This window comes from Crocodylus siamensis, chromosome 1, assembly GCF_052110815.1.
Source record: "Crocodylus siamensis isolate JL-2025a chromosome 1, ASM5211081v1, whole genome shotgun sequence".
NCBI lineage: Eukaryota > Metazoa > Chordata > Crocodylia > Crocodylidae > Crocodylus > Crocodylus siamensis.
In genome coordinates, this window is record NC_143395.1 from 11,564,282 (window position 1) to 11,589,971 (window position 25,690).

Sequence of the window (25,690 nt, forward strand, 5' to 3'; positions counted from 1 at the left end):
TTACTTTGGTATTTGCAGCGGCAGATGAGTTGGCCACAAGACTTGTTATCACATCGCTGTTCACCGTGGTGCAAGCGACCGTAGTTGGTGTAGGTAGCCGAGTGGGGACAATTGGCAAAGGCAAAAGCCCTGGTCTGTTGTTGCTATTGCTGTTCACCGTACTGTTGCAATTACTGCTGTTTACATGATTCCCGTTGGAGCTCCATTCTCGGCGATCCCACCCAGTGCGATAATCTCTTTCAAACCGGCTGTGGTGCCGTGACATCTCGGTTGAGTGCAGCAACTTCTCAAAGGGAACTCGAGAGCTTGCCTAAAATATTAAAGATAAAGAGGTGTTACAAACGATGCCCCAAAACAATAATCTACCATAATAAGCATTAAGGCCAGTCTCAGTGTTGCTTGTTTCACATTATGAAAGAAAGTATTTCACTCCTTTGTCAAGCCAAATATCCAGAGGGGAAATGATGTTTGTGGCAATTTTAATTAAGACTTCAAATGAGTGAAAGGACTACAACTCAAAATGTGTCTGGAGACAAGGGCCCCTCACTTTCTAAGGAACCTCATCCCCCAAGCAATATAGCAGGGTATGAAGCAACAACACATAAATAATGAAAGGCCAAAGCAAAAGCAATTACTACTCAGCTTCTCTGATGGTAGAACAATGTTTCCAACAGCTTCCTAATAGGACAGTCTTCAAAATCAGCCCACAAATTAGCTTTTGGAATCTTTTTTGCACCACCTCCGATGTTTCAAACGTTCTTTTAAAACATGGATCCCACAAATAGATGCCAAATTCAAATGCTATGCTTAGATTTATAACTTTGATTTGTCTGCATTAACTGTTTTACTGGACCCAACTTATCAAGTTATAAAAATGGCTGTGCAGGACTACACCATCTCCCTCATTATTGACAACAGGCCAATCTGTGTCAGACACAGATTGCATCAACCATGAGCAAACACTCAGAAACTCCTAGTTTCTAATGCTAGTTATGACAATTGCACACTGCAGGTGTGTCTACATGAGACGTTTACTCAGAAGCTGATTAATTAGCTCCACAGCAAAGTCTCAGTGTCTACATATGGGGCTCTATTAGGTTGCAGTAAACTAATGAATGCTGCCATAAGATAGTGCTTGTAATCACAAGTACTATTCTGAGGCGGCGTTCAGTGCACTGCAGTTCACGTGTAGACACATCTAGCTAGGGCACGAGAGTGCTTCAATGCTGCCTGCCTGCTAGGCCCACACCGGAGTACCCTCATGCCCCAGCCAGCCCCTCTACAGAACAATGAATGGGATCAAAGCAGCCCCAGGCAGGCTGGCCCCAGGGCTCCCTGCTAGCCAGGGCTGCTCCAACCCAGCTCAATGTGCTGTAGTCCTGGGTGCACAAGTAAATGTGGTGCTCATGAAAAATAAATGAAGATACAAACTGTACCAGAGTTTATGTAATCACATTAATAGCATGTATAGACACGACTTGCATGGCCCTGAACAAGTTATTTAATCCTCTTGGCCTTCACTTCCTTATCTGTAAAATGGGAAGAATAATCCTTTCCTTTGAATGCAGTTGGCTAACATTGGTACAGCACTGGGAAATGAAGACCAATAAATATAAATGCTAAATACATTTACTTGCATGAATAAATCATGGACATCTGGTTCATTGCAGAAACTCATCTACTTAACTTGCATCACAAAATCCAAGTTATTATTTCTAATAATAAAAGTGAAATGATGTCAAACCCATGTGTGTTTAAGAATTCAAGAAACTAAAAAGGTAGCAGTGCACTGATACATTGGTCCATATTGTATTGGGACTGATAAAAGGAAAATTGACATTACTGGCAATTGGCTTCTTTTCGTCGATGTGACAGATAATGTCACCGATAAATGCTATGTGCATGTGCACAGCCACAGCAGGAACATGGCCAGCTTAGCAGCTTGGAAAGCAGCATCTGACTGCTAAGTCAGTTGAAGGGATGGGGCATGGGGAGGGAAAGAGTGGGTGGGGGGGCAGATCGAGGCCCCTGTGGTAAGGGAGAAAGTTGGGCTGGGACTGGGGCAAGTGCTGCCCAGGTGGGGCAGGGCAGTGCATGGGATGGAGCTGTGAGTGGCTCGTCCAGGGAACGTGGGAGGGGGTGGCTCCACTGCTGTTGTACCTTGGGGAGGCATGGGGATGTGTGCATTCCAGATCTGTGCACGGGGCAAGGGCAGGCTGTGATTGCAGGCTGGAGCTGGGGGCAGTACCGGGCTCTTCCCAGCATGGAAACTGGGCTGTGCACAGGGTAGGTGGGCACTGGCACTGGGAGTGGGATTCTGGAGGCGGGGGAGCTATGGCCACCCGAAAATTCTCCATAGCCCCCCCAGTAGTTCCCCCTCCCAGTGCCACCACCGCCTGCCCCGAGCACAGCCCTGGCCCAGCCCCCTTGCTGAGAAGAGCCTGGCACTGCCCCTGGCTCCAGCCTGCAGTGGCAGCCCGCCCTTGCGCCGTGCACTGATCCAAGGAGCATGTGCCCCTTGGGTCTCTCCAGGGATACACACAGCGTCAGGAGCCACCCCCCACTCACAAGCCCTGCAGATGAGCCACTTGTGGCTCTGTCCAGCGCCCCGCCCTGCCCAGGCAGCACCTGCCCCTGTCCCAGATCCACTCCTTCCTTTACTGTGGGAGCCTCAATCTGCTCCCCACCACCCCACACCCCTTCCCTCCCCCACTTCCTCTGAACAGACTTACCAGCCGGATGCTGCTCTCCAAGCTGCCAGGCTGCATATTGGCAATCAGATCAGTATCGGCCAATATGGCTTGTTAATGATCAGCCATCAGTATCAGCCCAAAAAATCTTTATCGGTGCACTCCTAAAAAAAGGACAAGTAAAATATTCTAACTTATATCTGAGGAAATACTAGGTTGGAAGAAAGTTTGCCCAGAGCAGCGTATGATTCAATAATCCCCATTCAAGTCTGTTTAAATAGTTTTTTCTTATATTTGGGAGGTAGTAGAGGAAGAAAGGAAAAGGATGCTCTCAAGGAAAATGAACCATTAGCAATTCATGATATTTGTATTTTGTTAACACAGAATTTCATGGCCCTTCTGACATTCAAGTTGTAAAGACTGCTTGGATAGTTCAGTTGGGGAGAATCCTGCCTTAAGCAGGTGGCTGGAGAAGAAGATCTCATGAGGTCCCTTTCTACACCAATGCCCTTTGTTTCTATTCCTATGCCATCTTTAATTATGGCAAAAAGAGGCAAACTTGTGTGTGAAATATGTTACAGTAAAAACAGAATAAATCTGGCTCAATAGAAAATTAAAAATGCGTACAAAAGTTTTTTGTGCAAAACAACAGTTTAACACCAAAAATAGAGCTGTAAGACTTAAATACTTTAAAGGACCGTTATAGAAACTTTTAGTTCATGTTTTAAAAAGATGTAGCATAAAATGCATAATAAACTGTAGTTAGTTGGGGGACTATAATCTCAAACCTACAATTTTAGAAATGTACTCTATTAGACTGTCTCTAGAAAATTCTGTCTGTATATGATTTTGTTCCTAACTCTCCACCTCCTGAATGTGTATAGAGGATATCTTTGTTTTAGAAGGTGGTTGGAAATGTGTCCTCTTCTATTCAAGCTAATGGAGACTCTCCATGAATTTTAATAATGCATCTTATGTGGACCAGCTGACTAGATGGAATCACCCCTCCAGCTCAACACACATGAGCATACCTGACATTTCATTCAGTAAACAGCCATGGTGTACACGCACATAAGGCAATACCTAGCAGTTTTTAACTCATGATCCAAGCCGCCGTGCCCCCAGCAGTTCCAGTATCAGATGATGACAGGCAATTATGCCAGTAACCAGCAAAGGAAAGGCCTGCAAACTGGGCCATGCATTAACAAGTTTACTTAAAACCCACTACCCAGTATAGGAGCAAATTCATTGCCTTCCCTAGTTGCCATTCTTAAGAACATTCTTTGACACTTCCAATAAGAAATGAAGGCAAATACTGAACATTTTACCCTCTCTACGTATGCCATTTTTATACTGCCTGTTTCGAGATGTCACTTTTGGCCAAGAACAGGGATGTTTGGCAGCAATATGATGTGTAAAAAGGCTGTGGTGGTGATAATCTAATAAATGAGAATAAATGATCGCTAGCCCTTGCTATTAGTTTTTAAAATTAGAAACAGTATACAATGTCCTTATAAACAGATGCTGCGGTGGGGTGGGGGTGAAGTGGAGGGTAAGGAAATCGCTCATGAGTAGGCTAGCTAATTTAAAAATAAATGTATAGATCCATAACTTACAGACGTTTCCTCCCCTATTTATTTTTGTCAAGGGCTAGAGTGACAATAGTGTGCTGGCATACATGTGCTCATCTGACAAGCTTGTCCAACTGAAACTGGATAATGAATGAAGCAAAATCATGGTATCTCTCTGCATGATATTTGACACACAGCTGTGTAAAATGTCTGGAGAAACTGCATAAATACAGGACCACAAAATAAACTAGCACAGGATCAGGAGTGACAGCCATCGCTGCAGTTGTGAGCTTATATGCATTCTGATCCTAACTCAGTTTTTGATGGCTCAAAAAAAGTTCATTTTTCAGGCAAAAATTGTCCCTGCACTGACTTTTCTAATGGCAATCTGTATGAAAATATAAGCAAAAATAAAGCTTTCAGACTTTCTGGAATTAAGTGTGTGGGGAGGAGCAGGAAGGAAACTAAAGGATCCCCTCTTCCCATGATACACGCTATGATTTATATATATATAAGAAAAGCAAAGCTAGCACCAAAAGATATGTCTGTGCATGTGTGCACAGGCTCCTTCTACCTTAGGTCCTGATATGGCCCCCCATTACTGCAGCATCTGAGCATCTTGCAAACTTGGAAATTATTTTCACAACACCTCGGTGAAGGACAAAAATGCCACTACTCCTGTTTTACAGATGGGAAACCACTGCTATATCTGCACTGCAGTTACAGCCTTCAGCTCAGCATGGGTTAACGACCCGAGTATCTACCTAGCTTCTCAGGCAGGTTTTGCAGCCTGAGCTGAGCTTGCACCACTGCAGCTAGACTGCTACTGATACCTAAGCTAGCTCAAGTATGTCTACCTACACTGAGGTCACAGCTGTGACTTCAGCATAGATATCTTGAGAGAGATTGAGCACACAGGAGTGACTTAATCAAGGGCACAGAAGAAATCTGTGGGAGGAGAAACATGTTGCCCAGCTACAATGGCCAGCTCCGTTTTTGTAGTACACAGCACAGTGAAGAGGCATAGTCAACAAGACAGCCCCCCTACACCTTTCTCCTTGCACAATGCTATCACTCCAGTAGCTGACAATCTTTAATCTTAACTAGAAAGGGGAAATTCTGTTCCTTTTTGGAAGGAATCAAAGGATTTTTTGTGCAACCAAAAGGAACACAAATGCTTTTAGAAAAAAAAAAATATCACAGAAAAATCTACAGCTGTTATTGGATGAACTTACAAAGTCAAAGGAAGAAAGGAGATCAAGTTGGGACTGGGGGCAGGGAGTCAGCTGTGGAAAGCGTTATAATAGAGATCTAGGGACTAGGGGAGACTAAAAATACTGTGACAGACTAAAGCCTGATTGACTTATATGGTGAAACAAGCAATACATGTCTGTACCAAAGAACAGGGAGTTCCCAATGTTCTGCTCGCTGCAAAAATCACACAGAACATAGGCTAAATGCAGACATTCAGGGAGGGTTGTGGGGGTTAGATTGCATTAAAAATATTAAAAATGGCCACTTGATCTAAGGTAAATCGAGATGGGGAGGTTAGTGGGAGGGCTGTGGGGGACAGGGGCCAAGCAGAATCTGCAGGTGGATGGAAGGGGCCAGCAGCATCCGTGGAGGGATGGGAGGCCAGGTGGCAACTTTGGATGGATGAGGGGGCAGGCATGATCTGTGGGAGGGATGGGGGGATTTGGGGGGGGTTGGAGGGGAAAGTGGCAACCGTAGGCGGGAGAGGGGGGCAGGTGGGATCTGCAGGGACAAGGGGGAGGGGCAGGTGGCATCTGTGGGGGTGATCGGGGAGGCGATCAGGTCTGCGTGGGGTTGCTAGGGTCCAGGAGGGTTTGGTGGGATCAGGGAGTCTCGTGGGGTCCATGGGAGGTTTGGGGGGACCAGAGGCTATTTTAACCCCCCCCCCGAGAATTTACCCCCATCCCTCCCACTCCTTCCCCCACCAATACTCATTTGCTTGAACACTTCTAAAACTGGCAGCACTCAGAGAGACTTCTGGGATGTGGGGTCGTGGGGGGGCTGGAAGGGTTGGGCAAGAGGTCAAGGACTAAAATAGTGATTGGGGTGTGTGGGGGGGGTCACAAAAGCACAAACCTAGCGCTGGGGCTGGCTGCTGGGCTTTCCCAGCCCTGGGGCTGCGTAGGTAACTGTACAGAAGTTCAATTCACTGGTCTAACCTAGTTCAATTAAGTTTGAGTGTACATCGATCCAGGTCTATCTCAGACCGGGTTAAGCCATTTTTAGACCGGTCTGTTTGCATGGAAATTCTTTACTGCTGTGGGTTTAGACTGATTTCCAATCACTGAGACCAGGCATAATTGTAAGGTCTGTACTGGAGAAACTCAGTTGGATCAAATGGCCATTTTGAACCCCTTCTAACCTTTTCCTAACCCCCCCTAAATGTCTGCACTTAGCCTTAGGACCAGTGCAATTTCAGAAAACAGGCAGAAAGCTGCTGATCTCATACTGGCCCCATCAGCCCTGATGCAATGTCAATAAAAGGGAGGGATGATTTGATATTTGCAGGAAGAATGTACATACAACATAATCCGGCAAACTTTTAGTGAATTTTGCTGGCCTCTTTCTCTGCCAAAGCCTGAACATATAACACCATGTAAGACAAAGATCTTAAATAGGAGTAACAAAAATACATGATTTATGAAGAGAAGTTAAAATGCTACAGCAGCTTCTCGTGAGTGTAAATTTCCCTTCCTGCAAGCAAAGTTTTAGGATTCTCTCTCAAAACAATAAGTTTTCCATAATAGAAGTGAGGAGACAAAGAATTTCTGTAGAATGTATTTAATTTTGGGACTGAATTGAGGAATGTCCGTACCTATGTGCACAGACAAATCCCATAGAGTAATAGGAACTAATAAAAACTCTTCCAATTCTGAAATGAGTATATTACACTGATTTTAAGGATAAGACTTAAAGGATAACATTTTCCAAAGCACCTAAATGACTTAAAGCCTAAATTCTATTTTGAAAAGTACCTAACTCAAGTAATTTTGAAACAAAATGTCCCTTTATCCTTCTTTAAGAATACTTCCTGCTGGTGCTCATTACACACCATAATCTTACACTGATGCTGTCTGATTCCATGACTAAGTATGCACAAATGCAGACACAAGACCAGCATCAGAAGTGTTTGGACTTGCATTGCACTGCACGGTCTTTCAAGGGTTCAAGGGAATCATTATTGCCGATGTAACAAATGTGAGTGTTGAACATTTCATTTTTATCAGCTCAAAGCTTGTCACAGCCCTGCTCCCTCCCTAAACCCAAACACTTACTGTTCTGGAGAAAACCATTCCTGTTCCTCTAAATGACAGTCCGGCTTGAGCTCTAGAGCTCCTTTTTCCTTTGCTTTCCTTGCTCATCTAGCCAAAGGTCTCCTTAAAACAACTATTCTTACAGATATAAATACAAGGGAAAACAGGCTTTCAGCCAGTCTAAAGCTACAGAATCAGATTTCTTGGGCTATTAGAAAGTCAACTTCATTAAGAAACTTCAAACACAAAGGTCATCTTTTTAATTTAAATTTGTCCTGGATAAGCATCTGTTTCTAAATTTATTTATTTTTAAATAACAACATTGGAAAAATATGATATGTGATATGATCAAAAGGCTGGAGATGGATCTAAGGCTGTGGCTCTTTGGGGAAAATGGAAAAAGCAAGCCTGAAACAGTATAATGAGCAACAAAACAGTCTTATTAATGTCAGACTGGACAAACAGCAACACAGATAAAATAGCTTATTTGAACATTTTACAATCAGTTGAGCAGATGAGCAGCATAAGTATTTTATGAGATCCACACAAAACCAGAGATGATGAAGAGGAGAAAGATTTGCTATAATCAGATCTAGCATAAAGAACTGTAAATGATAAAGAAAGGAGATGTCTAAGTACCTAAGCTTGAATGATGTCAGATATATGCTTGAGGCGAAATGTCACTGGGTGTAGTTTTATTGGAGTAAACCCTTCTAAGGCATAGGGCTAAACATATACCATACATCATGTATAGAGAACACCAACATGTATTTGCATACTGCATATACTGCAGCATATATTGTAAGGACATTGCCTTCCCCATATAAATGCGGGTTTGAAGAACACATTGAAACTATACAGTATAGCAAAATTCAGGCAGCCTAACTGCTAGCTAACCTAACAGTATTTAATTAAACACATTAGAAATCCTTAAGTATACCAATGGGTAGATTTCATCCAGGCATTCCTGTTAACCTTACTGGGATAATTTAGGCTTTTCCAGCTACACATCTCTAACAGGAAGGCTGTAAATCTGTCTATGAAATCTATGAAATCTGTTACAACAGGTCAAAATTGATGCACCTTTTCCCCCACGTTTTTTGGGTGATCTGCCAAGCTTTATAAGAGCTGTTTTTCACTGTACAAATGGGACAAACAAACAAAATGTTTTCTTTTGGCTCAACATGATGCCCTAAAAAGGAATTTCTTGGGGCACATACAGAATGATTGTTATAGGCCTACATGGATCTAACTAATCCATTTTCACAATTTTCACTTAACTTTTTTTTATTTGGATAACTTCAGTGAAAGACTTCTTTGTTAAACTAAGCCAGCAGAAATCCAATCAAGAGATTCTGTAAAGCTGAACTTACAAACAGCTGTGCAGAAAGATAAGAATTAGAAATATTTGAGGGGCAAGGAAATAACTTCATTATCAAGCAAGGTCTCCATTTGTAAACCGCTGATTTAGTTTTGTAAATAGAGTAAACAGTCGTAAAGCTCCTGTAAAATCCAAGACAAGGAAAGCAGACTTGAGCTGCTTTGCTACAATCAGATGGTAAAAAACAAAAGAAAAGAAAACAAAAACTCTACACGTGATAACAGAACAGAAGATCTAAGAGATTATCTAGGATTTAATTTTTCCAAATATATGCTGGCAGGAGAAATTTTGGAATGTATTTTTCTTAATAAACCAGAGCACTGATGCGATAGTGTTTTCTCAGAGTTAAAAATTATGAGTTCATTTTTTTCACATCCTACTCTAAGTGGTTTAGGAAAGCACACGCTTGTATGCCAAGTTTCTGAAATCCCCCCTGTTTTCTCAAATACTTCAAAGGAGAATGGAGATTTTTTATTTTCTCTTTAGATTAGGAAATAGATAAGGATACAAAAATGTTCAATGGAACCAAAACAACCATAGAAGTCTAGCTTGGTCTAGACTTCTACCTAACCTAACCTAGAAGTCCAGCTTGGTTTTACGATTAAGCTGGCATGGTCTTGTAAGGCATTACAAAAAAAAAAGCATTCAATCTCTCTCTCTCTCTCTGTATTATACTCCAAAAGGGAAATTTAAAAACTAATCACTATGATTTTGTCATTTGTTTTCAGATGTTAATACTTCTGTAGTCCGAGGGAGGTTGTATCCTGCTACATTCTAGCTAGTGCATCAGCGTGCCAAGTTAATCAAATTTGTGAGAATCTAGAGGCAAGGATTTCTTAGGGTGATATCTAGAGGTGCACCGATACATTGGTCCCATACTGAATCAGCATTGATACAGGGAAATTTGAGAGTATGGCAATCGGCTTTTTTTGCCTCATGTGGCTGATTAATGCCCTGAGCATGAGCACAGTCACAGCATGCACACGGCATGGAGCACAGCCTGGTGGCTTGGAGACCAGCATCTGGTTGGCAAGTCTGGTGTGGAGGAAGGGATGCGGGGGCAGATCAAGGCCTCATCGGTGAGGGAGGGAGTGGGGTTGGGGCAGGGATGTGGGACGGAGCTGCAAATGACTCATCTGGGGGGTGCAGGATGGGGGCAACTCCTGCCACGGCATGCACCCTGGGAGGGCATGGAGGGCGTGTCCCCAGATCTGTGCACGCCAGGGTGGGCTGCCATGGCAGGCTGGCACCGGGCCCTTCCCAGTGCAGCAGGGACTAGGTTGGACCATGCTCAGGGCAAGCGGTGGCAATGGTGCTGGGAGCAGGGCTACAGGAGGGCCTCCTCTCAGCACCGCGGCTGCCTGCCCCAAATACAGCCCGTTCCCTGCCAGGAAGAGCCCGGCACTGCCCCAGCCCACAGCAGCAGCCCACTCTGCCCTGCATGCAGATCTGGAGGCACATGCCTCTCATGCCCTCCAGGGTGTGCACAGTAGCGGGAATCACCACCCCCCCACCTCCCCATAGCCCCCAGACAAGCCACTCATGGCTCCATCCCTTGCCCCACCCCACCCCAGCTGAGCAGAGCCTGCCCCAGCCCCAGCCCCACTCCCTCCCTCACTGCAGGGGCCTTAATCTGGCCCTCCCCATCCCCCTTCCCCCACAACAGACTTCCCAGCCCAATGCTGGTCTCCAAGCTGCCCAGCTGCATATCAGAATTGGATCAGTATCGGCTGATATGGCTCCTTAAAAATCAGCCATTGGTATTGGCCCCAAAATATCTCTTATTAGTGCAGACCTGGTGATATCTTTTACTGGACCAGTGGTGTAGTTGGGACAAATTTAGATGAGCTTTCAAATTCAAGACATTCTTCAGCAAATTTCTAATCACAGGAAGCCAGACGCAACATAGTGAAAAAACAGCAGAGAGTGGGGCTGAGAAAGATTTTCAGGGGCTGCTTACAGATATAAACCCCCCCTCCTAACAGCACTTTACTTTAAACTCTGTGCCCCCACAATGAGCCCAGCGTGTGCCCAGAAGAGCCATCACATTAGTTGGACCTGGCTCACCCAATGTCTATATAGGTGCTTCAGTGGGGCTTTTTTGGTGCTTTTATCTAATAGCTGATTGAATCAGCTATTAGATAAAAGCACCAAAAAGCCCCACTGAAGCATACAATCTATACAGATGCTGCGGAGATGGGCCCAACTAATGTGCTGCCTCTTTTGATAAAGTGTGTGTTTTTTTCCCCACATCTGTCAGGAGCCAGAGATAGCAGACATACAATTAGCAGAAGAAAAGAAGCTGATTACTGGGTGATGGAGGACTATCAAAAGGTAGGAGGGTCATTCTCACATTTGCACCTATGTGGAACGAATTCAGGAGTTGGGTAAAATACAATGTGCCACAAAGCCAATATCACTGTTTAGTCCCTGGTTCTTACTGTTCAGCCCCTGCTTCTTTCTGTTCGGCCAAGTTATGGATCTTTATTCTGAAGTCCGCCCTTTAAAAGTGTTAGGTAAATTTCTCTTGAGCCCAAGGATGGGGATCTAAAGTCACCTACACACTTCCCGTTCATTCCAAAGGCAAAGAGAATCTGTACAGGATTGCAAGACACAAATAGGATGGTGTGGTGTTTTATGTCACTCCTATATTTTTCCTTCTGGGAAGGCCTAGAGGTGGCATTACTCCAAACTTACAATGTCCTAAGGGTTTTGCTCCATGACCATCAAGTCAGTCTTGAAGCCACGGTGACAGTTATGTTACCTTAGATCGGGGTAGGCAACCCCTGGCATGGGTGCCAGTGCATGGCAAGTGAAGGCATTTCACTTGTCACACACTGCTTGGGGCAGACAGCAGGGAAGGGGCTGGGGCTGTGCTTCCACACCAAGGATCAGGCCCCTTGCAGCTTCCCTGCTGTCCAACACCTTACAAGTCAAGGTGCCAACCCCTGCCTTAGATGCTGTAACAACCCTCCTAGGTCAGTTGAGTTGCTTTGCATCATTTGCAATTCTTCAGGCAGAGTGACCTTGTGGTGCCCATCTGCTCTCCAGGTCTGGATGGCTGTTGGCCTGCAGTGAGCTCATCCACCCTTTGACAGGTCTTGTTTTCAGTCCTGCTGGGTGTCCACATCCCCTCCTCACCCGGGCTGGCCCAGGTGGTGGTGGGTGCAGTTTAGTTGCTGACAACCTGACCATGGAACAAGCTGTACTGGTTTACATGGTACCAGATAGTGGACCAAAGGAGGCCTGGGCTGACAGGATCCATGAATATGCATATACTCAATATCAAGCATCTACGGAGTTACCAAAAAAATATCACATATACCAGTCTGAGATGCTTACCTCAAGACAGGTTGCTGTCGCCACTCCCATCCCCCCTTCCCTTCAGGTTACCTTAAGGAATTCTCACAAGTCTCGTTTTTCTTCCTCCCTTCCTTGCATCCCTTTTCTGGTTGGCGGCAAACTTTTTCTTGCCTTTCAGCTCAAAGTCCAACTGCCCCCATACTCCCAGAGTCAGTTCTAGCCACCCTTAGTTGCGGCCTCTCGGATTCTGCGGTGTCCTTCCTCGACGACGTGATTGGAATTGCACACAGTCCTCCAAACGAAAATCCACCAGAACTTTGTACAATGCTAGAATAACTTTCACAGATGGATAACCAGCACCCTGTAGAGACAGCACTTACCAAAAATGTGGGGAGGGGGAGGAGAGGAAGAATAACTAGCACCACTTATACTGCACTTTAGCTCACAAAAATACTGCACAAAACATTAGCCTTTCCTAATCAAATAGGCTAATTAACATGAAAAGCAAACAAAAGAAAAGCAAATGCAAAAACGCTGCGTGAAAGGCTAGTTTGTGGCAGGCCTTGTGCAGAGACTCTCAAGGCGGGACTGGCGGACAGGACCCAGACGCTCCGGCTCAGGGGCTGGCTGCCTGTCAACTGGCAGCGTTCACAGCATTGCTGCTGTAATGGCTGGTCTCCCTAGGAGACAAATGGAGTGGCAGGATGGGGGCAGTCACAACTGATCTGACTTGTGAAGTCAGGGGGAAGGCGAGCGGGCACTGCACTCTTTTCAGGAGCAGAGCTGAATGCCGTGCAGTGCTGCATGTGACATTTTATTAAGATATAATTACTTTATCTATAAATATGACAATTATTCCCCCTACCCCATCCTGCTTTGCAGCTTCTATCCTCCAAACTTTTTTCTAGGCTATTCTCTCCCTTCTCATATTCACCCCTGCATTTCCAGTATGCCCACAAGCCTCTGTCTTCCCCAGCAGCTGCTGCTGCCTCCTTCCCCACACGGTTCAACAGTTGCCTGGTGTTAGTTTAAGGAATGGAGAATGAAAAGGCCACTTGGCTGCCTGAAGCCAGGTGGCACAGCAACCCCTGGCATCTGTGCAAAGAGCTGGAGCCTGTGTCTGTCGACCAGCTGGGTGAAATACTATGCTGCAGCCCTACTATATGCAACACTTGGCAGCAATGGCAAAAGTAGTTTGAAACAGGAGAAGACTTTCATTGCACCAGCCGGGGAGGAGGAGTTGTAGGGGCTGCTAGACAAGCCAGGAAGAGCAAGGGAAGCTGTATTTCCATACCCTGTTCCCTCTGACTTCCCCTTATTTAGCACCTGTCGAAGGGCAATGGAGCACTGGTGCCAGCACGGACGTTGGGAAGGCCGTGGCCCTTGGGACAGAATCCCTTTGGGGAAGCTCACTACTACCTGGAAATAATTTCTGGTGTTGCTAGTGTCTAACAGCCTCAAATGAGACCCAAGGTGCCCTGGTTCATACAAGTCAGGGCATGTAGAAGATTACACCTGTGTTGCCAGCTTTAGCAAAACCAGACTCAACAGAGGACCAAGTGGGTGGGTGGGAAGGAGAGGGAATCCTAGAGACTGTGCACCTTACTTCTCCCACTGGAGAAGAGCAGTCAATCAGAAATCCTGCAGGGAACAGAGAGAGCCCTCTCTTCTCCACCCCTCATCTGCCAAGAAGCTATGTCGAATATCAAAAGAGAGAAGCTGACACCATATTCACCAGGGGCAGGGGAAGAGGGATAAGAAAATGGAAAGAGCTCAGAAGCTCAGAGTGACTTCTATTTCTTCCTAGGTCTGGGACTGAGGAGAGGAGAAACTTTTTGACTTGAGGATGAAGAACCTCCAGAGCTGCAAGACATGGCAGAGGGGTGTTGGGTGGACAAAGGACACATGTGGAGCTACAGGAGAAGGCAGAACTGTTGTGTGCTACTGATGTAGAGGTAGTGACACAAAAGGTCACACCCCAAAAAGTATACAGACTCCTAATTCTTCTTGAATATCATTGGGAATTCAGGCCCATAATGAATTTTTGTAGCTGACCCAAAATTAGCTATACTGGGAGCACACATGCAACAACATGTGCTGTGCTGGGTGTTTTTTCTTTCCTCTCCCCCATACCCCACTTTTTTTTCCTGACCTAATGAATTTTGGGCCCTATTCCAGGAGTTTGGGGCCTGACCCAAGCTATTTGGGAGGTTTTTTGTTTGTTTGTTTTTCAAACTTTTCAGGTTGGCAAAAGCAGTTCCTAAAATAATGATTCAACATAGCCTATATACGTGATGCTCCCTGTTCTTATTTTCTTCATATGCTTTAGTTTATATGGTTAAACGTAATGCATGCACTAGAAAGCCATCATGGGTCATACGGTCAAGTTAATGGTGCTGCATAAACCATATTTGTATTTAACAGGGTGTTTTATTACACATTTAATTTTCTCTTTTAAGAGAAAAGGGTAGGAAAAAAACACCCATATATCATGCTCACATTCAAACACTTTTACTTAGGTGTGAAAGTTAATACTTTCTTGGTCTGAGTAGCACCAGATAGGACTATAATTTTTCTCTTTGAAGGCTGGTGCTGGAACTTTCTGACCACATGCAGTTTTCTGACAAGCCAGGTTAATTAGAAGCAGTATATCAGTTTACAGAATGAGTGCCTGGATACAAAATAAGACATTTTCTAAATAGTAAGAGCTTCCAGTTCACAAAACGTGTCAACAGCCATGAAGAAATGCTAATCTGTAAGCAATCTACTTTGCCTACAGAGCTCACGTCATCTTAGTACTTCAGGACCTTACAGTGTTTAATGCACTTCTCTTCTTATTGCCATTGCACAGGAGGAAAGTGCTATTGTCCCTATTGCATAGGCAAGTAACTAAGAGCATCTACCATGCATATTACCTAGCATCAAAAAAAGAAGGTGTGCAACACAGTGTTGAACTTACCCAAGGTCTCCCAACTCCTACTGCCCTAAACAGTGGATTATCCTTTCTCTCCATGGGCTCTAAGGACCCAGGCTACCTCCACAGCCATTTGGTCATTTTCTCCTCTGATCACAGGATCCACACTTTTTCTAGTCACTTTTTCTCATCTTTAACCACAGATGTTTGTGGGGATTGTTCTTCAAACTCGCATGATGGAGCCTTACATTTTTCAACTCCGAAGTCATAACCTCCATTCCTGGTGCATGTCATTATGCTGTTGGCTGGAGCCCCTGTTATCTGTATGTACACAGCCACAGATCATTACTTTTTTATTAGACTAACTATATATAAAAGAGATCCATTTTATTTTTAGTTAGTCCAATAAAAGAAATATCACTTACATCTTGTTATTTTTGTTTTATTCTGAAAGGCAATGCCTGAAGAATGACTGGGGCTGTGCCCACTATTCTAATGAATTAATACCACAGCCCCATAGCAAAATTAACTACTTCACAGCTGGCTCAATTATTTTTCCATGGTCCTTAATTTCTTCTCTAATTTTAAACTGCCACTGGCTACAGATATCCTATTTAAAATGGGAATACAGTCTTCATGATTATACACACACACACATAAATATGGCTGTAGGCTGGAATGATCCAACTTTGGTCAGAGGGAGGTGGCTGCTGCATCTCCCTACCATTGAAGCCCCACACCCATGGGCCAGATCCAGCCCATAAGCTGCAGGTTGCTGACTCCTGATCTAAATGCTCAAACTTAGGATCTAAAAATCTATATTTAGGCACCACAGTAAAAATAAGTCTTTTTTATGCTGAGCACTCTTAAGGAGGAATACACATCCTCATCAATTAGCAAGGAGTCAGGGGAGAGGAACTCTGAAGTGCTTTGGGTTAGAGTACAAGGTAATCGAGGGGAAAGAGACTTAACAGTGGGAGTCTACTACAAACCTCCCAACCAGGGTGAAGAGCTTGACCAGGAATTCTTGGGTCAGCTCACAGAGGTAGGGAAGGCTAAGGATGTGGTAGTCATGGGGGACCTGAACTTCCTGGACATCTGCTGGGAAGAGCAGTCAGCCAGGTCTGAACGCTCACGTAGGTTCTTGGCCAGAGTGCAGGACCTCCATCTAACCCAGGAGGTGCACAGCCCCACAAGGGGAGACGCCTTGTTGGACCTAGTGCTGGCCATTGGTGATGACCTGGTGAGGGGGCTGCGGGTGCTCGACCACCTGGGCGACAGCGATCATCGCCTGCTGGAATTCACCACCTAGCACAAGGTGGCAAAGGCCTGCAGTAAGGCAGCGGCCCTAGATTTTAGGAGGGCAAACTTCAAGGACCTAAGGAGGATAGTTGGAGAAGCGCTGAGGTCCCAGGGGGGAGGGGAGCCAGGTGTCCAAGGATAGTGGTCGCTCCTTAAGGAGACGATCCTCCAAGCCCAAAGGAAGGTAATCCCAACGAGGATCAAAGGGGGCAGGAGAGCACACAAGCCTCCGTGGCTCACCAAAAGCATCCGGGAATGTCTCCTTGCTAAAAAGGAGGCTTACCCCCAATGGAAAGAAGGGGTCATCACCAGGGAGGACTATTCTGTAGTTGTTCGGGGATGTAGGGGGGTAGTTAGGAAGGCCAAGGCAGAGATGGAACTGGGACTAGCTTCCCAGATTAAGGACAATAAGAAGTCCTTTTTTAAATACATAGGGGGTAAAAAGAAGGTCCTGGGTAATGTGGGGCCCTTGCAGGATGCAATGGGAAACTTGGTCGTCACACCAGATGGCAAAGCTAACATGTTCAACAATTTCTTTGCCTCTGTCTTCCTAAGTAGGAACCAGAAGAGCCACCTCCCTGCTGGGCCCCCCTCAGGCCCCGGGGGAGGCACACCTGGGCCACGGGTTGGCGAGGATTTAGTTAGGGAGCTTCTGGAGGGGTTGGATGTATTCAAGTCAGCCGGTCTGGATGATTTCCACCCTAGAGTTCTAAAGGAACTGGCCGAGGTCATTGCAAGTCCCCTGCCACAGCTTTATGAGCACTCATGGTGCTCTGGTGAGGTACCGGAGGACTGGAAGAGGGCCAACGTGGTCCCCATCTTCAAAAAAGGCAGGAAGGAGGACCCAGGAAACTATAGGCCGGTTAGTCTAACCTCGATCCTAGGCAAGCTGTTCGAGAAAATTATGCTGGCACACATCCAGGAGGGGCCAGCAAGGGACTGCATGCTTAGGGGCAACCAACATGGGTTCATCAGTGGCAGGTCATGTCAGACCAACCTGGTGGCCTTTTACGATCAGATCACCAGATCATTAGATGCAGGGGTAGCAGTGGATACAGTTTTCCTGGATTTCTGAAAGGCTTTCGACACTGTCTCTCACCCCGTTCTCATTAAGAAACTGGGGGGCTGTGGTGTAGACACCCACACAGTCAAATGGGTCGCCAACTGGCTGCAGGGCCGCACCCAGAGGGTGGAAGTGGATGGGTCCTTCTCAACCTGGAAGGACGTGCGCAGTGGGGTTCCGCAGGGCTCGGTCCTCGGGCCCGCACTGTTCAACATCTTCATCAGTGATTTGGATGAGGGGGTAAAAAGCACCCTGTTCAAATTTGCTGATGACACTAAGATGTGGGGGGACGTGGGCACACTGGAAGGATGCAACAGGCTACAATCAGACCTAGACAGGTTACAAGGGTGGGCGGATAAGAATAGGATGGGTTTCAACACAGAGAAATGCAAGGTGATGCACCTCGGGAGGAACAACCGGCACCATACCTACAGGTTAGGGAACTCCCCTCTTGTCAGCATGGAGGCGGAAAGGGATATGGGGGTCATCATTGACTCTAAGATGAACATGGGTCGGCAGTGTGAGGAGGCAGTTAGGAAGGCCAACCGCACCTTGTCATGCATCCACAGATGCATCTCGAGCAGGTCCAAAGAGGTGATCCTGCCCCTCTATGCGGCACTGGTCAGGCTGCAGTTGGAGTACTGCTTCCAGTTCTGGGCGCCGCACTTCAAGAGGGATGTCGACAGCATGGAGAGGGTCCAGAGGAGGGCCACTCGTATGATCAGGGGACAACAGGGCAGGCCCTATGAGGAGAGGCTACGGGACCTGAACCTGTTCAGCCTCCAAAAGAGAAGGCTGAGGGGGGATCTTGTGGCCTGTTATAAACTAGTCAGGGGGGATCAGCAGGCATTGGGGGAGTCACTGTTCCCCCGAGCACCGCCAGGAGTGACCAGGAATAACGGTCACAAGCTGGCAGAGGGTAGGTCTAGGTTAGATATCAGGAGGCACGACTTCGCGGTCAGGGAGGCTAGGGTCTGGAACCAACTTCCAAGAGAAGTGCTGCAGGCTCCTACCCTGGGGGTGTTTAAGAGGAGGTTAGATGAACATGTTGCTGGGGTTGTTTGACCCCAATACTCTTTCCTGCCATGGCAGGGGGTCAGACTAAATGATCTGTTCAGGTCCCTTCTGACCCTAGAAACTATGAAAACTCTCTGAAGCCACCATGGAAGCTTAACACCTTTGAGAGTCAAGCCTCTTCTATTTAGATTGCTAGGTAGGGGTTTTGGATCAAACTTGAAGCCCCTATATTTGAAAACACTGGCTAAAATATTTGTTTTGAATGCCATACATTCACTTTAGGCTAAACCAAAAATGACCAAGAGTCTTTGTTCAATCTTGTAAACACATTCACATATAGGCAACTATATAGTGAAAATCTTTGCTCAGTTCTCATTCCATGTGTTTGCCAAAGGATTCTGCCACGTAGGATTTGTTTCATAGATTTTCATAGACATTAGGGGTGGAAGGGACCTCGGGAGATCATTGAGTCCAGCCCCCTGCCCAAAGGGCAGGAAGTCAGCTGGGGTCATAGGATCCCAGCAACATAAGCATCCAATTTACTCTTGAAGGTGTTCAATGTAGGTGCTTGAACCACCTCCGCTGGCAGATTGTTCCAGACTTTGGGGGCTCGGACAGTAAAGAAATTCTTCCTTATGTCCAGCCTGAAACGGTCTTGCAGGAGTTTGTGACCGTTCGACCTCGTCATTGCTTGGGGCGCTCTGGTGAACAAACGTTCCCCCAGATCCTGGTGGTCACCCCTGATAAACTTATAGGTGGCCATCAGATCACCCCTGAGCCTGCGCTTTTCCAGGCTAAAGAGTCCCATGGCTCTCAGCCTGTCATCATAAGATCTGTTTTCCTGACCTCTGATCATGCGCGTGGCTCTCCTCTGGACTCTCTCAAGCTTCTCCACATCCTTTTTGAATTGTGGAGCCCAAAACTGGATGCAGTACTCCAGCTGCGGCCTCACCAAGGCCGAGTACAAGGGGAGAAGGACGTCCCGGGATTTGCTCAAGAAGCATCTATGGATGCAAGCCAGCGTTTTGGTCGCTTTACTAGCCACAGCATTGCATTGCAGGCTCATGTTCATCTTGTGGTCAATGATGACCCCCAAGTCTCTTTCTTCTATAGTACTATCCAACGTAGCACTGCCGAGCCTATAAGGAGGCTGCAGGTTTTTCCTCCCAAGGTGGAGAACCTTGCATTTTTCGGTGTTAAACACCATGAGATTCTCGTCTGCCCATTTGCTGAGCTTGTCCAGGTCAGCCTGGATCACCCGCCTATCTTCTGGCGTGGATGCTTTGCCCCAAAGTTTGGTGTCATCGGCGAACTTGGCCAGTCCACTCCTGACTCCAATGTCCACATCGTTAATGAAGATGTTGAACAGGATGGGTCCCAGGACAGAGCCTTGAGGGACCCCACTGGTCACAGGGCACCATGATGAGTGACTGCCATCAATCACAACCCTCTGGGTCCGACCACGGAGCCAATTTCCCAGCCAGCGGATCGTGGTGCAGCCAAGGCCACAACTGGCCAGTTTGCCCAAGAGGTGATCGTGGGATACCAGATCAAAGGCTTTTTTGAAGTCAAGATATATGACATCAATCTCTTCTCCCTTGTCCAGGTGATAGGTCACCTGGTCATAGAAGGAAATGAGATTGGTCAAACAAGACCTACCCGCAACAATCCCATGCTGACTATCCCTTAGGATGTTAGCCTGGGCCAGTCCATCAAGGATGGCCTCCTTAATAAACTTTTCTAAGATCTTCCCCAGGATAGAAGTCAGGCTAATGGGCCTGTAGTTAGCCAGATCCACTCTCCTCCCTTTCTTGAAGATCGGCACCACATTGGCCTTCTTCCAGTCTTCGGGCACTACACCAGAGCGCCAGGAGTTTTCAAAGATCCGTGCCAGGGGCTGGGCTATGACGCTCGCCAGCTCCTTGAGTACCCTGGGGTGCAGATTGTCAGGGCCGGCTGACTTGAAGGTATCCAGCTTCTCAAGGTGTTCCTTCACGAGGTCAGCATTTATGGAGGGTAGGGGATCCCCCTCACCCGAATCTCCCTGTCCCATAGCAGGCATGGGCATCCCATGTGACTGATGAAAGACTGACGCAAAGTACCTATTTAATAGGTCGGCTTTTTCCTGGGCATCAGTTGTCAGTTGCCCCATCTGGTTTAGCAGGGGTCCAACATGCCCTTGCTTTTCCTCCCGCTCCCCACATATGTGAAAAAGGACTTTTTGTTGTCCTTGATGCTTGAAGCTAGTTGGAGTTCAGTTGCAGCCTTGGCTTTCCTGGTTTGCTCCCTGCAGGACCGGACCAGTGCAGAATAATCCTCCTTGGAGATGAATCCCGTCCTCCATCCTTTGTAGGCTTTCCTTTTTAGCCGCAGGAGGTCCGCTAGGTCCCTAGAGAGCCAGGAGGGCTGCTGTGCCTTCTTGCTGCCTTTCCTCCGTGTTGGAATAGATTTAGCTTGTGCATTGAGGATCGCTTCCTTGAGAAGCAACCACTCTTCTTGAACTCCCATCTCCCTGGGGTCATGGTCCCTGAGGGCCTGACCGACAAGCCTCTTGAGCTTGTCAAAGTCGGCTTTTCTGAAGTCAAGGACTTCTGTGTTGCTGATTGACTTGTCAGCTTTATGGCAGATGGTGAAGGTGATCACCTCATGGTTGCTGTCACCCAGCTTCCCATCGATCACTAGGTCGCTGATTAGGTCGTCCCCCGTAGCCAGTACCAGGTCGAGCAGCGCTTTGCCTCTCGTTGGCCCGTAGACTTCTTGAGTCAGGTAGAGGTCATCCACGCATGAGAGAAAGCTTTGCGACTGCTTGGATTTTGCTGAGTGATCTTCCCACGAGGTGTCCGGGTAATTGAAGCCACCCATGACAACCAAGGTCCTGGAGCAAGCGGCCTCAGTCAGTTCCCGGGCGAACTTCTGGTCAAGCTCGGGACTTTGAGTGGGAGGTCTGTAGTAGACTCCCACCGTTGTGTCCCCTCTGCCATTTTTCCCACAAATTTTTACCCAGAGGGTCTCTAGCTGTCCATGCCGGTCGCCAACATCAGCTTGCAGGGACATGTAGCTTTCCTTCACATAGAGAGCTACACCCCCGCCCTTTTTGTCAACACGATCCCTCCTGTACAGGGTATAGCCCTCTATACCCGTGGTCCAGTCATGGGTGGAGTCCCACCAGGTCTCCGTTATCCCAATGACGTCATAATTCTTTGCACTGAGCAGGAGGACAAGCTCCTCCTGCTTGTTACCCAGGCTCCTGGCATTAGTGTACAGGCAGGCAAGTGTGCCCTTAGGGGCTCTTGCCTTGCCCACAGATTGTTCCAGGGCTGGGGCAGGGGTGGGCTCCCTTAAGTGCCTTGGTCTACTGGCTTTGCAAGGGTCGCTCAGCAGGCCAGCAGTGACAGTAGTCCCCCCACCCCCAGCGGGCTTAGTTTAAAGCCCGGTGGAGCAGGTCAGCCAGTCTGGCTGAGAAGAGCCTCCTCCCCAGGGGAGAGAGGTGGAGGCCATCTCTTCCCAGCAGCTCGCTGCCTCTCTCGCCAAAGAGCAGGCTGTGGTCATGGAAGCCAAAGCCTTCCCGATGACACCAGCTCCGCTGGTTCACTGCATGGATCCTCCTCTCCCTCCTCAGCCCATAGCCCGAGACTGGGAGGATTGACGAAAATACCACCTGAGCTCCCAGACCCCTTTATTACTCTATCCCTCCCTTTATTTCATGAAATAAAATAAATGACAAAGAAGGAAAGAAAAGGAAAAGCCACAAATCCTTCTGATAGTTTTCCTATGAGATTAATCTTGCTTAAATTAGTGCTGTTGTTACTGGTAGCTTACTAAAAGCACCAATGAAAATGAAATGATATTTGAAAAATTGCACTCAGCACCAAGCGTGGGCATAAAAATTAAGGGAAAAAACCCCCACCAAGTGCACTTTCATAACCTGGGAGCTCAAATAATTCAGATGAATGGCTTAAATTTATACAGTGGCAAACAAGTTATATAAATTATTTCCAACTCATTTTTGATTTGCTTCTGTCAGTTGCCATATCGGAATAAAGCATTATCTCCCCTCCGACCAAATGTAATATATAGATAAGTGTACATGTTTGCTATACCTGAGCATCTGTCCCCAAGTCAGTTGGATATCCCAGGGTACAATGTAATTCAACGCCTGTCTTTGCTCACTTCACGGGTCTCGCTCTTGACTGGACAGTTATTGGAAATCAAACAGAATTAGAAGTGGTATTTTTGTGATGTGGGGCGATATTCACCACTGACCAAAGTGAAACTAAGAAACTAATTTCACTTAGTGCCTCACGCAGAGCTCAAAAATGTGAGTCCCAGAGAAGAAAGACAGCAGCTACTTTATGAATTTGTTGCCCAAACCCTCTTGCAATTTATTATCTTTAATTCAATTTTTATTCACAGGACAATTTTGGGGGGGTGGGGGGGGAGAAAACGTTAAGAGTATATGATCCTAGAAGTCTGAGACCTGTGTAGAAATTAAACTTCTTGAGAGGCAATGGATGTTGCCGTACTGTTCAATAAAATACATGGTATTTTACCCTGCCGCTAGCAAATTTATCCAGTAGATGTCAACCCCAGCAAAATATATGTTTAAAGTCAACTTTAAGAGCAACAGCAGTCACTTCAATTTACAGGAGTATATCAGAAAGAAGTTTAATCTTGGAAGGTATCAAATATTTATTATTTTCTACTGTCCTGTCCCGTCAGCATGGAATATAGAATTGACCAGAATCATTTCATGATAAGCATATGCAGCCTTTTGAGTCATTTCTTTTTGCTTTTAAAAAAACTTGGCCTGGCTTGTTGGACAAAGAAAAAATTCCTAATACACACTTTATCATTTTCAGGGTAGATTAGAGCAAGGTTTTCAGGGACAGGGTGAGGAAAATGTTATTTGTTGCAAAGCAGCCACTACAAACAGGACCCTCATCCTTACTCAATATAATCTGAAGATGTCTTCTTTCTTGTGACCTTTCACTGCGTGGTTAAGCAATGCAATGATTTCTTGGATTCTGCTCTTTCCTTAAGAAGCTCCTTAGCCTACAACTGTGACCTGAAATTCCCATCCTGACCTCAGGTCAACACATACTTGTTGCTTTTTCCCCCTCTAAATGCACCAAGGACAGTCTGTTGTAAGCCTTCTAGCATTATTACCGCTTAAGCTACTGAATTTGCTGGCAAATTTTAAATCACGCAACCTCCCTCCCCCCAAAAAATCCAACCCTAAAAACACTAAGATCGTATCTGTTGACACATTTTCATTTCTGCTTATTTTTAGATAAAACTTGTGTTTCTAGTCAGCAGCATTTGTATTTGGCTGCCTGGTTCACAGCGGCCACATATTTTATGCATATTACTGTAGAGATTTTATTGCAGTCCTGATTAGCTATTTCAGTTATACGGTTGTGTACAGTGGGGAAAAGAGGTGGGAGACTCTGGATTCTTGGCCTGTTTGATCCCCCTCGCCCCCCTGCCTCCCGCAGTAACATCAGAGGGAAATCCAAATAAGTGTAGAAATGCCTTGTGACAGACTAAACTTGGTACAAAAAACTGCATTATATTATTGGGATAGAAAAACTTACAGGGCAACTAATTCTCATGGTGATCTGACATCAGTAAGTAGACCTACATTTCTGAAAACACTGGGATCTGAGAAGGACGGAGAACTCCAGCAGCTCCTAAGAGAAATATGTGCCTATGGCAGCAGCAGCAAATCTATAGCTTGCTGTATAAATTTTGCACCTCCAGGGAAGCATTCAACACTGGCATGGGTTCAAGTCTGAAGCAGCATAACCTAAATGGCTGTCTGATGTCAGCAGAACAGTCTGAAGCCTACTAGCCTACACAGTGTGCACCTGCTGGCTGGCATCGCTCCGCCTGACATCAGAGCAATGGGCAGCAGGACAGAACGACCAAGACAAACTGAAGATGTGAAACACCTGCTGTGCGCCCAGCCCACAGCACAGGAAGTCACGCAGGAGCTTCCTCACCAGCACCCAACCTCTTAGTGCCACACTCAAGGAGACATGACTTCAGATCTGGAATGAGAGGCTGAAGAAAATATCTAACACCAGAAAAATGGGCATTCCAGCAGCTGAGTCCTTACCACCAGGGGCTGATGAACCATGACAAAGGTGGTGATATCTCAACTGCCTACATACTGGAGTCAGGCACTCCAAGGAACTAATGAAGAAGTGGGGCTATACTATTGATTCAACCACCTGTGACTGAGGCACAGAGCCTCAGACTACGCAACACCTGCAATGCCCGTTGCTTGAAGGCACATATACAATGAAAGACCCTGCAAAAAACAATAAACAAGCAGAGCATGTATAACAAAAGGGTCAAATGTGGTGCAGAGACGCATGAAGCAGAAGAACAGTGCCACTGGAAGTTAGGCCTAAAATACTGTATCCCTACACTACATGGGTCTTAATGTTCCATAGTGTGAAGCGGGTGAAGTCAGAGTTCTTATTATATAGAGTATCTTATTGGTACTATATTAAATGCAAGATCTATATTACACAACTCTGAAAAAAAAGGAACAAAAATACATACAGTATTTGCAATTCCATACACACATGAAAGCTTTAGCAAATCAGTACTGTGAATATTGCTGTATTATAGTTTTATAGTAGGTAGGGTCGGAAGGGACCTGAGCAGATCATCAAGTCCGACCCCCTGCCATGGCAGGAAAGGATGCTTGGGTCAAATGACCCTGGCAAGGTGTCTATCTAGCCTCCTTTTGAAGACCCCCAGGGTAGGAGTGAGCACCACTTCTCTTGGAAGTTGGTTCCAGACCCTAGCCTCCCTGACCGCGAAGTCGTGCCTCCTGATGTCTAGCCTGAATCTACGCTCCGTCAACTTATAGCCGTTATTCCTTGTTACTCCCAGTAGTGCTCAGGGGAACAGGGACTCTTCCATTGCCTGCTGGTCCCCCTTGGCCAGTTTACTGATGGCCAACAGATCCCCTCTCAGCCTTGTCTTGTGGAGGCTGAACAGGTTCAGGTCCCATAGCCTGTCCTCGTAGGGCCTGCCCTGCTGCCCCCTGATCATGCGAGTGGCCTCCTCTGGACCCTCGCTATGTTGTCCACATCCCTCTTGAAGTGTGGCACCCAGAACTGGACGCAGTACTCCAGCTGCGGCCTGA

At 46.4% G+C, this 25,690-nt stretch overlaps 1 protein-coding gene across 9 annotated transcripts in view; it reads right to left on the reverse strand.

Moving 5' to 3' along the window:
• KLHL29 (kelch like family member 29) overlaps window positions 1-25,690 on the reverse strand; it is a 578,088-nt gene that overhangs the window by 346,515 nt on the left and 205,883 nt on the right. For 5 of the 9 annotated variants that reach the window (XR_016439874.1, XM_090031561.1, XM_090031554.1 and 2 more), the window contains one exon: window positions 5-310. Coding sequence is in view for 8 of the 9 variants with exons in the window: in XM_090031525.1 (XP_089887651.1) it covers window positions 5-310 (306 nt within the window). In the remaining variant the exon portion in view is untranslated. Of the gene's footprint in view, window positions 1-4; window positions 311-2,732; window positions 2,855-25,690 lie in introns of all 9 variants that reach the window. The other 4 variants (XM_090031549.1, XM_090031531.1, XM_090031537.1 and 1 more) reach the window with 1 other exon arrangement.